Raw genomic sequence first — 14,655 nt, 5'->3', positions numbered from 1 at the left:
GAACGGGGGTGGCCAACAGTTTTTGCCCCCGGGCCGAATTGGAAAGAAAACTTTTTCCATGGGCCAAACCAGAGGCTGCCCTAGGAAGATTATGAGGTGGTGCGAGATCTCATTGTGGTGTCACCCCATAGAGACTAAATTGTACATAGAGATTACAGATACATTTTTCACTTTATCATGCTTTATCAACATTCAACGCGAATTGAAAGATATTAATAGAAGAAAAAACTTAGTGGTTAAGTACTTTCTCCAAATGTACCTTTTATTTGTAAAACACAAAATTATTTTGTACAATAACAAAAAGTTATAATCAATAAAGTTTTCAGAAATTAAATCCAAATAAAATAAAATTGATTAATTCTCTTAAAACTGTATTAAGTTATAGTAAATTAACAACAAAAAGTGAGAAATTTCTTTTAATTTTAACTTTGATATTATTACTTATTATGCAAAATAATGTTTCTTTCTTCCAGTAAAATTCTTACTTCTTAAAATGTAAGTACTTAGCAGTTAATTTAATTTCTAATATTTTTTGGATATTAAAATATTTTGACAGAATGCATTTTATTCTCTTATAAACAATTTATAATTAAATATGTAAAAATATAAATAGAGTAAATGTTTCTGTTTCCAAACTTAGCAAACAGTAACTTACATTTATGTAAAGAAAAATGACAGAATTTATTATATAATACTAGTAAAGAAAATAACTAATAATCAACATTAACACTGGTTTAATAACTCATGAATAATTTAAAATTTAACTAATTTAATGCATAAAATAAACACTGAAATCAAATAAGCAGTCATTGCAATGTAAAAGTTTGCCAAACTTTTGTGTCAGTGTTTTTCTGCTTTTTTCTAATAGTGACACACTATTAAACTTCATAATTTTTCCTAATTCTTTATCAATGTAAAGTTATTGAGCTTTTCCCACTTATCTGTTTTTACAGATAAAAATACTTTTAATACAAAATACAGTCTTATTACAACATTTTTATTGTTGTCTACTGCTTATTAAATAAAATACAGTTCATATACAATTCCTATTAGAGGTATTATATAAACTTATTTGTTATGTTAGTGCTTACAAACATGTTCTTTACTAACAAACAGTTAATGAGGTCATTAAAGTAATTGGAGTTTGTAATGTTTATTATCGTGCAAAAATTGTGAGTAGATATTTTGCAACATACTAGTGTCGTTTGGAGAAATTAATCAGAATTTATCTGAATGGAATAATGAGTTTAAATTTTCCCATAAAAAACAAAAGATTTCCTGAAGTCCATATTCTTGATATTCAAATCAATTTCGAGAACACTTTAGATTTGGATAATGGTATGATTGCAATTATTTTGATAAAAACTAAAATTTTTTTTCTAATGCCTTTTACAAATTCTTTTATTCTAATACAGAACTTAATGCACACACACAGAATGACACAGACCACCTGTACTCGCCTTTTTAAAATGAAAACAAGCAAGAATTCTAAATTTCATCAAAAATCCTAAAAATTTTGATAAATAAATTGGGTATACTCTATTGAATGGGGATATTTTAAGCTTATAGTCCTGACCAGAAATAGACTATCTAGGCATAAAGTCAAATTTTTCAAATGAAACAATGAAACTTTTTTCTGAAAATGCCTCCACTGATCATGAAAGTGTGATGAACTCCTCTTGGTAAAACCATATTACAGGCTATTTCATCATGTCATTTTTTTAGTTGGTTGAATATTCAGTGTCAACAAATGTAAACATTAAACTTGTATTCATATTTTCATTTCAAATATGTTTTCATTTTCCAGTTAAACATCTATTAGTGTCATAGTGATCTATATAGCCACATTTGATAAAAGTTCTTCAAGCAACAAATTATTTTTCAAGCAGAGTAGATGTTTGCATCAGTGTATTAAATAGGTTATAAAAACAAAAATACTATATAGTTATAGTAACAATTTTTGTTAGCATCAATTACATTTTAAAAAGAGATCGTACCATCTATACCAAGTATGATCAATATGCTGTCATTAATTTCCTTGCTGAAGAAGGATACATTGTGAATGACTTTTTTGGTTTTTGAACCAAAAAAGTCATTCACAGTGTATGAAGTATTTGGACAAGCATGCCTATCAAATCAAAGCATTGCACAATAATGAGCTAAGGGAGTATTGTCATCTTGCAAGACAATGCATGTCCCCATGTTGCATGAGTGGTGCAGCTTCTAATTCCATTGGAATAATGGAATGTCCTCCATACTCCTGACATGGCAATATACAAGTATCATGTTTGGGCCAAGCATTCCAGGAACAGTTCCAGAACAGTCTTAAGGGACACTTCCATAAAGCAGTTCACAGTTTTCCCTATAATAGGGGTAAATGCTTGAATGACAAAGGCAATTACTTTTAAACGTACAGTTCATTTTACAAAAATAAATGCTTCTCATTACTTTTGGATCAAACTAAATATATAATTTCTTTATAATATAGCTTGTACTGTACATCTTTAAAATCCATATTATTCTCTTTACACATATTTATACTAACTTCACAGCTACAAATCTGTTTCATTCTTAATACTGTATTAATAACCATATTTTTTCTATTATTGTCTAATACAGGGGTGGCCAACAGTTTTTGCCCCTGGGCCAAATTGGAAAGAAAACTTTTTCCATGGGCCGAACCAGAGGCTGCCCTAGGAAGATTTTGAGGTGGTGTGAGATCTCATTGTGGTGTCACCTCGTATAGAGACTAAATTGTAGATAGAGATTACAGATACATTTTTCACTTTATCATGCTTTATCAACATTCAACGCTGTACTTATGAGATCTGTAATGGCGGGTTAACTCTAAATGCACAGTGAGTTGTTGACCCTTTTTTTTTTTTTAAGGTGTCAGAATTTTTCATTGAGCTATTCAGACTTGAGTAGCTAATATTGAAAGATTAATCGTGGGCCGCATAAATTCATTTGATGGGCCATAAATTCATTTGACGGGCCATGCCTGGTCTAATGCTACAATAACTTTTCAACTGTTTTTATATTGTTCATATTGTTTCATCCTTTTGTTAAGAAATTTAGAATTATTTCAAGTAAAACATTTACCAATCATATCTATTGTACCAGTACTATGATTTAATCTTGTATTTAGGTTGGGGAAAAAGAAATCCATTATTTTTACGTTCATTTCAAGTCTTTATTTAACATGGTTTCGGTTGTTCGACTTGGATCAAATATGCACCGTTTTGTTTTATAATTTGTTGCCATTTTAAAGGTAACTTCATAATTCCTCTCTCGTAGAAGCCCTGGTCCCTATTGGCGAAAAACTTGACTAAGTGATTTTCGCAATCCTCTCTTGATGCCAATTTCTTATCACCGAGGAAATTTTGTAATGATAAAAAAAGATGGTAATCGCTTGGTGCCAGGTCTGGACTATAAGGTGGATGCATCAAAACTTCCCAACCAAGCTCCTGGAATTTCTGGCGAGTCACTATAGATGTGTGTGGCCTGGCGTTGTTGTGATGAAGTACAACACCTCTTCTGTTAGCCAATTCTGGCTGCTTCTGATCAATCGCTAGCTTCAAACGGTCCAATTGTTGACAGTAGAGGTCCGAATTTAGTGTTTGGCCATATGGAAGCAGCTCATAGTAGATGATTCCTTTCCAGTCCCGCCAAATGCACAGCAAAACCTTCCTGGCTGTTAGTCCTGGTTTAGCCACCGTTTGAGCCGCTTCACCACACTGACCACGATCGTTATCGCACAATATTGCCATATGTAACCCATTTCTCATCCCCAGTCACCATCCGTTTAAGAAATGGGTCGATTTCGTTCCGTTTGGCCAAGGCTTCGCAGATGGAAATTCGATCCATAATGTTTTCTTCCGTCAATTCATGTGGCACCCAAACATCAAGCTTCTTTTTGAATCCAGCTTTATTCAGATGGTTTAGAACTGTTTTATGGTCAATCTTTAGCTCCTGGGCAATGCTACGAGTGCTAACGTGCCAGTCTACTTCTATCATTTCCATGATTTTATTGACATTTTCGACAACGGGCCTACCTGTGCGAGGTGCATCTTTAACATCGAAATTACCAGAACGGAACTGACGAAACCAAAATTGCACATAATTGGCTGTGACAGTATCAGGACCATAAACACCATTCACAATTTCAGCTGCCTGGCTTGCATTTTCGCCTTTATTGAAGCAAAATTGTAAAACATACCTAATTTTCTCTTTGTTAACTTCCATCTTTTACACCCTATAACTCACAACTGAATTGACCAATCAAAAAACTGTAAAAGAATTTTTTTTAGTACAGAATGTCACTTTTCCAATAAGCACAAGTCTGAACTTGTGTCATCAATATTTTATGAGATATGTATCACTACAGCCATCTAGTGACAAAATAATGGATTTCTTTTTCCCCAACCTAAAATATCTTTCATGTATTGTCATCTTATTTTGTAAAAGTTCCCTCCCCCCATTGTCACTATTCCATTTTTCTACATGAATTATTTTTCTAAATTTTTTTACATTATATACATTATTCTTCTAAGATGAGATATATTCTTAAAATTAAACTGGATATATATTAATATTTATCATTCAAGTCTTATGTATCTTCATAATCAACACAAATCATTAGTGACTAGAAAAAGAAATCTTCAATCCTTTTCAGATTTAATTACTTAACTTAAATGCTTGTTATTTGCACTTTTTCTCAAATGAAATGATTAATAAATATCTGATTTCAAATTATTACAAGAGCATCAATGCTACTGAATTTTCTGACAATACTTTTAAATGATTAAAAACAATTAATTTCATGTTTAAATTTTATAACAATTTTCATGATAGAAAAGAACATTAGTTTCTTTTTAAATATTCTATATTTACATTTAACATAAATTATAAAACATTAAATAGGAAAATATTAATCTTCTGAAAATATCCTATTTGTTCAAAACTTTCTAATTAATTAAAATTTAATTTAATATTAGTTTTTACTCTTTTTAGAAGCTTGATAATATCTGAAACTTAGTACCGTTAAAGATAAAATTAAATTCTAAATATATTTTGTCAAAATTCCATAGACTAGAACTGAACTAATTAAATTAATTAATGATTTGCAGATTTGGTTCATAAGTAATGTATTGACATCTGTTAATAATAATAATTACTATTAATATCAACAGATGGCAACATATCTATAGTCCATATTTATACACTTGCAATTTAATTAACCAATTATAACATGAAATTTTTGTGTAATTATTTATATTTGATGATTACCATTTTACATATACTGAATAAAATTTGTTGTTATATCCTGATCCCACTATACATTAATAATGAAAGAATAGTTAATCCTACTATTATTGGTAGAATGAGAACAAAGAACTAGGATATTATTGTCATAGATGTTATGAAGATAGAAATGTAGCTAGCAAAACAAGAATGTAACCTGTATGGCTAGATAAAATAGCTGATAAAGTATCTATCCAATTTGTAAGAATTTCTGGCTTAAATTCTAGTTCAATCTTTCCTCTAGACACTTTTAAAATTAATTCTAATAACTAAAATTTATACAAAATAGTAATACAGTCTACTTCTAGGCCAAACTGTCAATCTCTAAAATTAAAGTAACACAAAAAAATCCAGCAATATTTAATTATTTGATCTGGTTACTGTAATATAAAAAATTATCAGGCAATTATTATTACTTGCTATTGTAATTAATGTATTTTGTGAAGTGTATTTTTAGTAAATTTGATGATGAAAATAAATCACATAAATCAATTATCAAATATACTATAACATGATATCAAATATTTATAAAATAAAATAATAAAAATGAAATATTATGCATTTTACATTCTATTGTGGCATTACACTATATTCTGCTGCATGCTGTTCTTTTACAATTGAAATATATTTATCAACAATTCAATGAATCTTCCAAAACCAAAAAATTATCAAATTAACAGAATCTAAAATAATTAAAATTTAAAAAAAAATTTACAATGATAACATCATAAATAACACAAATATAGATTATTATTATTATAAGAAAAAATTTACTTAATGCTAGCTAAATATTTTACTCTTAAAAAATGTCATGAAAACTTAAACACCAAATTTTTTCAAGTGTTTGGATTTTCTTCAAATGTTATTTTTTTAAATTAATATACAGTGAAAACTTTTCAAGAAAGTTATTTTACATATATTCATAATTGAATACATTCAAAAAATATTTTATTTATTACTGTCAAATACTGATTTGTAGTTTTTCCATTATCATCAGCCAAGCCCATTCATCCTACTGATTTCAGTCATTGTCACTATGATTGCTTTTATAAATGTGATGTGAAAATAGATACAGGAAATGGATTATCATTCATAATGTCATAAACTGTATTTTTGAAACATATCAGCATACCATATAATTTTTTAAATCATATATGAAGAGTTGCTACTATAAAGAAGCTAATAATCAAAATTATAAATTGTTAATTATGCATTAATTACAGTTAATGTAGAATGGTTGGAATATTAGATAAGATACACACAAAACTAATTTAATTTTGTATATCTCTTACCTACAATAGTGAGTTATAAACTATTAAAACAAACTAAAAGAATAGAACAAAAAACAGAATATAAGAAAAAAATGTAAGGAAATTTACACGTATGATACGACATAAATTTAAAATTACAGAAAATTATTAAAATAATTTTTGAATGTATTATGCTAAAATATAGTCATGTTCCTCATTTTACCAAAAACAAGATTAAACAACTATAAAAATGTTTATATCATTTTCATAAAAGCATCTTTCAGAGAAAAACTTTAAATTAACAATATCCTTGCAATTATTATTATTATTAAAAATAAATTTTTACTCTATTATTAAATAATTATATATATATATTGAAAGCTTCATATGTAATATATAAAGTTTTCAATATATTTAATGTATACTACACCTTACTGTTTTAGTGGTGGCCTTTTAACTACTTTTACCATCTGCAACTTCCTCTTCTCCAATATCAATTTCTCTATCTTTAGTTATTTGTACTTCAATAAAAAATTAACAAAGAAAGGAAGCACACAAGGTATGCAGAAAAAAAATATATATATATATATATATGATAATGTTCAGACTATACATATAGTTTCAACATTATCTTATTCAATATTCTATATAATTGATTTACATTTAAACATAAAATATTTATATGCTTGAGTTATTAATATTACTATAATAAATCTTGAACATACATATATATATATTAAAGAAATTTAAGAATGCATTAAAGAATGCTGTAAAATTTCACTTCTATTTAAATGCATTATTATATATTGTATGTTTTGGCCAAGGAAAATAGTCACTCTTAATCCAAATTTTATTGAGAAACTTTCTTGTTTGCTGAATAGAAGGCCCAAATTCTCCCTTTGGATAGATAAGAATTCTTATTTACAGAAGTATTTTATAGCTACAATGATTTGTGAAGTTGCAATTAAAGAAAAGTAATTTTATTATGCTAACCTCCCTGGATGTTTAATCCATCACAAACTACTTTACATGTATATAATAATTATAATTATCCAGATATCCTAGATGGATATCACATGATAATTTAAATCAAATTTTTTCAGTCTAATAAATTTTTGAAAAATTAAAAATACCTTTAAAAAATTTCTTATATTTAATATTTGAAAGGTCTAAATTTAGAATGTGATGAAATGAATACATCACATGTAAGTATTATAGCATTAGAATTCATAACTTTTCAATTAATTTAAACCATTAAAAAGAAAGAATAATAATTAAAGTTTTCTCATCATCTATTTGGTGAAAAACAAATATTTAAAAAAATATATTTAGTATTCCTCTTCCCTACTAAATTCTTACAAAAAATATGAAATATTTATTTGGAAATTGTTTCAAAGCCTATTAAATACTTTTAATTTTGCTGACAATTACTATTTACTCTTGCAAACAACTAATATTTTTATTATTACCATTGATAATAGTGATAAAACAATAATGTTACTAATATAACCATAATCAATATGAATACTGTATTTAATTCAATAATGATTGTGAAAAGTTTCTTGAAAATATTGTGGAAGTATATAGCAAGTAACTAAAAATAAAAAAATCTTATTATCTTGTAATGCAAGTTATCTTGCAGACCATGGAATGCCTGAGAAGTATTACAGTTGCATTTTTTTGGGCTGAAATTCCATTACACTGCAAATTTCAATGAATTTCTAATTCTTGTAAAAAAATACAAGCTTCTTGATCTTTCATTAAATACACAATAAAAAGTAAATTTTCTATTTAGAACAAAGTTTGAGTAACCTTAGAAAAGTTAGAAATCACAATTAAAATATCTATATCATTACTTAGTTTTTTTATTCTTATTAAAAACCTGTAAATTGCCTGATTAAAGTAAAAAACAACTGCCTGATAAACATGGAAAATTAGTTTTAACAAGAAGGAAAAACTACAAAATGATTACTAATTAAATTTATAATATAAAATTAAATTAATACAAAAATGAATTCAGTTATTTAATTTAAATTGTTATAGTTTAAAGTCAAAAACAAAAATTAATTTAGAAGTCAGTTTACCATCTGACCTTATTAGGTAGATTTTATTAATTTATTATGCTGCATATTATGTATAGAACAAAACAATAAAAGTATATTGTAGAACTAATAGTAATAAAAATAAAAAGTACATACTGTATTTATAAATCATCATAAACTGCCCATATAGTTAAAATCTACGAAACAGGTTATTATATTATATCCAAAAATAATAGAAGATAGAAATTTACAAGTAACTGCTCTTAATTTAGGAACTGCTTATTTTTATTAATAAAACTAGTAAATAGCCAGGACAACAAAACAATTACATTTAAAATTTACAAGAAAATTCTTTAAAAAAAATTTTGACAACAGGTTAACATAAGAAAACGCAAGGCTTCTTCATTTTCCTTTCATCCTATGTCCTTTTTCAAACTCTCTGAACAACAAACAATCTTACAGTGGAGTTAACCTTTTATTACAGGCTCTTATCTGCCTCAATATGTAAAACAATTTTTCTTCTTCTGTTAACCGATTGTGAACATTTAAATTTTAAAAGAATTTTCTTGTAAGTTTTTAAATGCTTATTTTTATTTACAAAACATTTTTGACCTTACATTTAATTATCCTCAGTATCACCTAATGAACAACTCTTTTTCAAATACTGAATGTTCTTAGAATGTCATTAATCAATCTTATAAAATGTAAAAACACTCCGCACTAAGCAAGATTACAAAAATAATTTTGAAATCAAATCGTCTGGTAATTTGTTGCAATATACTGACATAGGAACTATGCCAATTCAAGGATGGAAAAAGATCTAAACACTTCTGTTTTTATAGCTAGATTTTTTCCTCTACACAAAAAATACTTTTCTTAGTTCTTGTTTTGAAGTTTGTTATAATTTTTTCTAAAATAATTCTCAGCATAGTCTTTTAAACACTATGCAATAATTTCTACTACAATTTAATATTTATCTTCAATATTCTATTCATCAGAAAAATTCTGATTTAATTTAAATATTTTTAATTGAAGTATTTACTATATGTGTCTTTTGTGATACAAGAGATGATCAAAAAGTATCGACCTTATTTTTTTCTTTGCAAGTATGTTGCAAGTTGTCATGTGACCTTGGACTCTACTCCATGTGTGTGAATTTTGGCAAACTTGTCCTACCCTCAGTCACTGTCAGACAGCCATGATTTGGCAGAACACGATGAATCCTGATTTCATTAAGATTTTAGCCAGAGATGAGACCTGGGTCTACGGGTATGAGACAAAAGCACAATCATCCCAGTCGAAAATGCCATGGTCTCCAGCCAAAGAAGGCATGACAATCATGCAGCAACATAAAGGACATATTGACTCTTTTTCGACCATCAGGGTTTAGTTTATCATATGCTCTCAAGGATGAACTGTGACAAATGTGACTCCAGCCACATGAATCATGAGGGTGCCAAGTTAGAAAGGGCAAAATAAAAACATGTAAAAACATTTGTAAAAAAAAATTTGGATTTCATAATTAATCAGTTAACTATTAGATTTGAATCTATTCAACAATTATGTACACTTTTTAAGTCTTATCACTTGTATATCTTGTCATGTCATCTGATAAAAATACTGTATTCTCTTAGGATCAGAATTGTTACAATTGGCATATCCTTCTGACATCTCACCTAATTGAATATCTTATTGTTTGGACCTCAACTGCTTTGATTTAAAATGCGCTTTTATACTCAGGTAAAAACATTACTTCTATACACAAAGTTGCTGAACTACTTTTAATTCATACCACAGCCTCAAGTAGCTTCTCCGACATTATTGTAGCATGCTTCATTTTTTTTTTATCTTTACTAGCGACGACAGCAACAGCATAACAAAGTTTTTCAAAACTAAAATTAATCAAAACCCATTTAAGCAGCAGCATGTCACAACACCATCTTAGCTCTGGCTACTATATCAATTGAAAAGACAATAGTTTGTCAACTTGATCTGAAGAAACTGATTGATCGATTTGCAAACGAAAAAGCGAGATAACAACAAATTTGAAGTTTTTTTTATATGTATTGTTATGTATTTGTTATGAAACTAAACTTGCATACATTTTGTCAATACAGTTTATATAATATCTAGTAATTATTTTTAGGTACTCTTGTACTTAAAGAATTATATTTTGTTTTNTTTAAATTGCCCCCGTGGGGCGTGGGCCCCACATTGGAAAACACTGCATTAATGTATGCTTGACAATAACACATTCTTGCAATATGAAATAAATTACATAGCAAAATGACAATATTAGCATATGTTACATTTATATTCTTGGCACATATGCTGGTCACTATAAATATTCAGTCTAGTTACTTTTTAGACAGATGGTATTGTCTGAAATATTTCATGCTGAATTTCATCATTAGATTAAATTAAATTCAAACAAGTATGGTGTAATAAAGATTGTAATATAATAAAGAATTAAAAGTATATAATTGAAAGAAAAACACAAAATACATCTACATATTTAAAATTTATTTTTCAAACCATTTTTTAAATTTTACAAAAGTACAATTTATCAAATTTTCATTTAAAAATTTTAATATATTTGCAGTATTTATTAAATCTGTGTCTGTGTGCATTCTATATAATTTGATTTTAATTAAGTGATAAATTTGCAACATATTAAATGATTTCAAAAAATAAATAAATACATGTTAGAACAACGTTTTTCAAAAATTTCAATTTGCTTATTGTGCTTTGAAGACTTTTATAGATTCAAATATCAACAAATTCTCCACAAATGGAGTTACATAAGTTTCATTGTCCTGCATTAACTGTCAATCCTCTCAAGCTGCTCCTAATCATCTAATGACGATCAAATCAAAAATGTGCAAGATGACCTTAATATTAATAAGCCAAATTGAACAAAAAGTTAAATAAATTGCACCCAATACTGACTTCTTATATGAGCATTGACATGTTAAATGCACATGGCAGTGATTTATATAATACATGAAATGGTAAAATGATGATACAAGATATTATTTTATAGATATTTTATGCATCAGTTTTAAAACTGTACAAATTTCATAAAAAATTTAAAATGTACAATGCTCAACTGTATACAAGTTACAACAATTTTATATATAAACAACCATAAGGACAAAATTTTATGATTAAAAAATTGTAAAAAATTTCCCAAATTAGATTATTTTTTAATTCCCACAACCTTGGCTTATTTATTAATGATTTAAAATGGGTGGGTAAATTCATTTTATTCGTTGTGTACTTAATGGCAGTGTAATGACTAGAAGTCATTGTTTGTTCAGTTGCATATTTATCTTCAACTGCAAATAATACAGTTTTGTTCAGCAACTATTATTGTACTAGAAAATCATTAGATCACATTTAAAAACTAGTAAAATTCAAGTGGATAATGATTTTACTAGTATGCATTTGATCGTCCCTTTTTTTTATCACTACTTGGTGGGGTGAGTTCATTTGCACTTATTTCTGCAGGCTTCTTCTGTGTTAGAATTTCACTTTGTCGAAGTTTTGCTTTATCCTAGGAACAAAAATTTATTTTAAAAACAGAAAAATTTATAAACAAATTTAAGCATTTAATTAAATTTACCAGTAATTCCAAATTAACATTGTGATGTTGAATATTATATTTATGTTCTTGCAGATCTACATTTGGTAAATTAATATAACTTTCTCCACATTCCTGAACAGTAAGAGCAAATGGTAACATCCAATCTATGCATGCAGCTATATCAGACTTCCTAAGACCTATAAATAACACAATTAAAGTTACCACCACCATCATCATCAAACAGAATTTTTTTAAATTAATAAATATCCACCTGAAACAGCAGTTGCAATTCTCTCTGACATCATTAAATATACTGCAGATGCTGCTAATGTTCTATAGGAAAACTGTAAACAATCAATATCCAGCATACAGAGATCAATCAACTGTAAAAGAAAAAATTTCTATTAGAAAATAATATAATCATATCAAAATATTTTGTACAATTTAATATACTTGTATATAATCCAAAATTTGATTATCATGAATAAATTGACAAAATAATTTTTTAATAAATAAATCTGCATTAACTATAAAGTATGTGACTGAGTATTTAATTTTAATAAATTTAATTTGAACACAACTAACACCATTAAATTTATACATTTTTAGTATTACAATTCAAGGAACAAATTATTTCATAAAAGGAAATAGAACATTATCTCAATCAATTTTTAAATTTATTTTCTTAAAGTATTATTTAAATTGATTAAAATATTATATCACATTTTAATATAAACAGATGTTTGACTAAAATATGACATTAAATGGAAGTATATATGTATGTTAAAATATCCATACTTGTGAGAGCTTCAAAAATTGATGACTTGAAAAATCAGGTAGCAGAAAATTTTCTTTATCATTGTTTCCTTCTTTAATTGTAGCCAATTGCAAATATATATTTAGCCAATTGTTCACTGTAATTGGCATAAGGTCCCAGTTTAATGCCTGAAATTAAAAATACAGATATAGTTTTATTATAAAGTATTTTAAAAAGACATTCAATAAAAATACAAATGAAAAATTACTTTAAGAATAACCATTTCTTTATCTAAAATTTCATCTTCTCTACAAGATCCATCTGTAATGTCTGCAAAATCACTTATTTTTGGAGGATAAATTTCCTAGAAGAGAACATTTTAAATCATATAAAATAATAAAGTTTAAACACTTTAAATTCTAAAGCATATTATTATTAATTGAATTTGTTTAAATAATATAAATCAGGTTTAGTTAAATATTCATATTTATTTGTGATTATAATTTTTTTCCACAGATTTAATACTTTGAAAATACCAAACTTGTAAAATTAATACAGTATTCATCTTTTCATTTATTTTTTTAATTTTTACTTGTTTTCTATTGGCAAGGTGATATATATTATATCAGAGTATAATAAATTATAAAAATTAAGAAAATAAAAAAAAATCTAGGAAATAAAATAATTACAAGGAAATAATTTTTAAAATTTACCTCAATTTTAGAAGCAATAAATAGGGCAGTAACCCCAACTAGTTGGAGTTGTTCTTTAGGTATATCTTCCTGTACACTGAGGTAGCGGTCAACAAAATCCTGAGATAAGTATAATGTTTCTCTATGTAACCGATATGAATCACACACCTATAATTTTTAAAAATTATTTTAATGATTATTTTCATAATGCATCTAAAAGGTAATTATAATAAGCTAACACACAACTTTTTTAATTTTAAACTTACCTCAATTAGCCAATCAAGTAAGATTGCTCGCATTCTTGAATTTAGTGCTGGATGCTGACTCAACATGTTATGATTTCTAGTATAAGTTATATCTTTTTTCACTAGTACATCCCAAACATCCTGAGAATTTGCCCAATTGAAATAAGGCAAAGGTGACTGCAAAGAATGTGAAGACTCAGGTGTAAACAAACAAGTTAGGCTCCTGAAATTACTAAATGAAACTAAATCCACTGGAGTTTTATTTCCAGGATTGTTCTCTTCTTTATTAATGTCTTCATAAATAATTGAGCATGATTCATTGTTGTTATTTCCATTTTCAGATATCCTTTTTAGTTTTGTTTCTTTCTAAAAATTAATATAATAATAATATTAAATTTTAAAATAAATATCCTTACTGTACAAAATAAAACTTTACAAATTTTTTTAATTTAATTGTTTTTTTAATATATGTAAATTATCATCTTACAATTTAAGAAGAAATGTAAACTTAATAACATCTGCAACTGATTATAAAAGTTAGATAAACAACACAAGGAATATTTGAACTAATTCCCAAGATATTAAAACTGCAAAGTTTCTTGATATTTAATACTGATAAGTTTATTTATCAAACTTCCTGATTTAAAAAAATCAATAAAGTGTACATAGATAATAGTGTTGTACAGTACATATATACTGGTATACAAACTATTAAGTAAATCAATTAATTACATATATAATTAGCATTAAAAAAAGATTTTAATATATATATATATATA

At 26.7% G+C, this 14,655-nt stretch overlaps 3 protein-coding genes across 3 annotated transcripts in view; all 3 read right to left on the bottom strand.

The window, feature by feature from the left end:
- LOC111626308 (G1/S-specific cyclin-E-like) overlaps window positions 1-2,569 on the bottom strand; it is a 6,339-nt gene extending 3,770 nt beyond the window's left edge. The window contains exon 1 of the mRNA XM_023369629.1: window positions 2,546-2,569. Coding sequence (XP_023225397.1) covers window positions 2,546-2,569 — 24 coding nt within the window. The remainder of the gene's footprint in view (window positions 1-2,545) is intronic.
- A 491-nt stretch (window positions 2,570-3,060) lies between these two features.
- Window positions 3,061-4,454, bottom strand: LOC111626294 (histone-lysine N-methyltransferase SETMAR-like). The gene has a single exon (XM_023369617.1). The coding sequence runs from the start codon at window positions 4,243-4,245 to the stop codon at window positions 3,751-3,753; it is 495 nt and encodes a 164-aa protein (XP_023225385.1). The 5' UTR covers window positions 4,246-4,454; the 3' UTR covers window positions 3,061-3,750.
- Window positions 4,455-11,208: 6,754 nt separating this feature from the next.
- The window catches only part of LOC111626292 (G1/S-specific cyclin-E-like), a 23,762-nt gene continuing 20,315 nt past the window's right edge, over window positions 11,209-14,655 (bottom strand). Inside the window, exons 4-10 of the mRNA XM_023369615.1 lie at window positions 13,898-14,242; window positions 13,653-13,799; window positions 13,208-13,303; window positions 12,981-13,127; window positions 12,454-12,565; window positions 12,222-12,379; window positions 11,209-12,152 (exon numbers count right to left, since the gene is read on the bottom strand). Coding sequence (XP_023225383.1) covers window positions 12,033-12,152; window positions 12,222-12,379; window positions 12,454-12,565; window positions 12,981-13,127; window positions 13,208-13,303; window positions 13,653-13,799; window positions 13,898-14,242 — 1,125 coding nt within the window. The 3' untranslated portion in view covers window positions 11,209-12,032. The remainder of the gene's footprint in view (window positions 12,153-12,221; window positions 12,380-12,453; window positions 12,566-12,980; window positions 13,128-13,207; window positions 13,304-13,652; window positions 13,800-13,897; window positions 14,243-14,655) is intronic.

The sequence above is a fragment of the Centruroides sculpturatus genome, unplaced genomic scaffold (genome assembly GCF_000671375.1).
Source record: "Centruroides sculpturatus isolate CEXI.00-Female unplaced genomic scaffold, Cexi_2.0 scaffold182, whole genome shotgun sequence".
Taxonomy (NCBI): domain Eukaryota; kingdom Metazoa; phylum Arthropoda; class Arachnida; order Scorpiones; family Buthidae; genus Centruroides; species Centruroides sculpturatus.
Note: the sequence above shows the minus strand (reverse complement) of the source record. Positions and strands in the feature narration are given on the sequence as shown.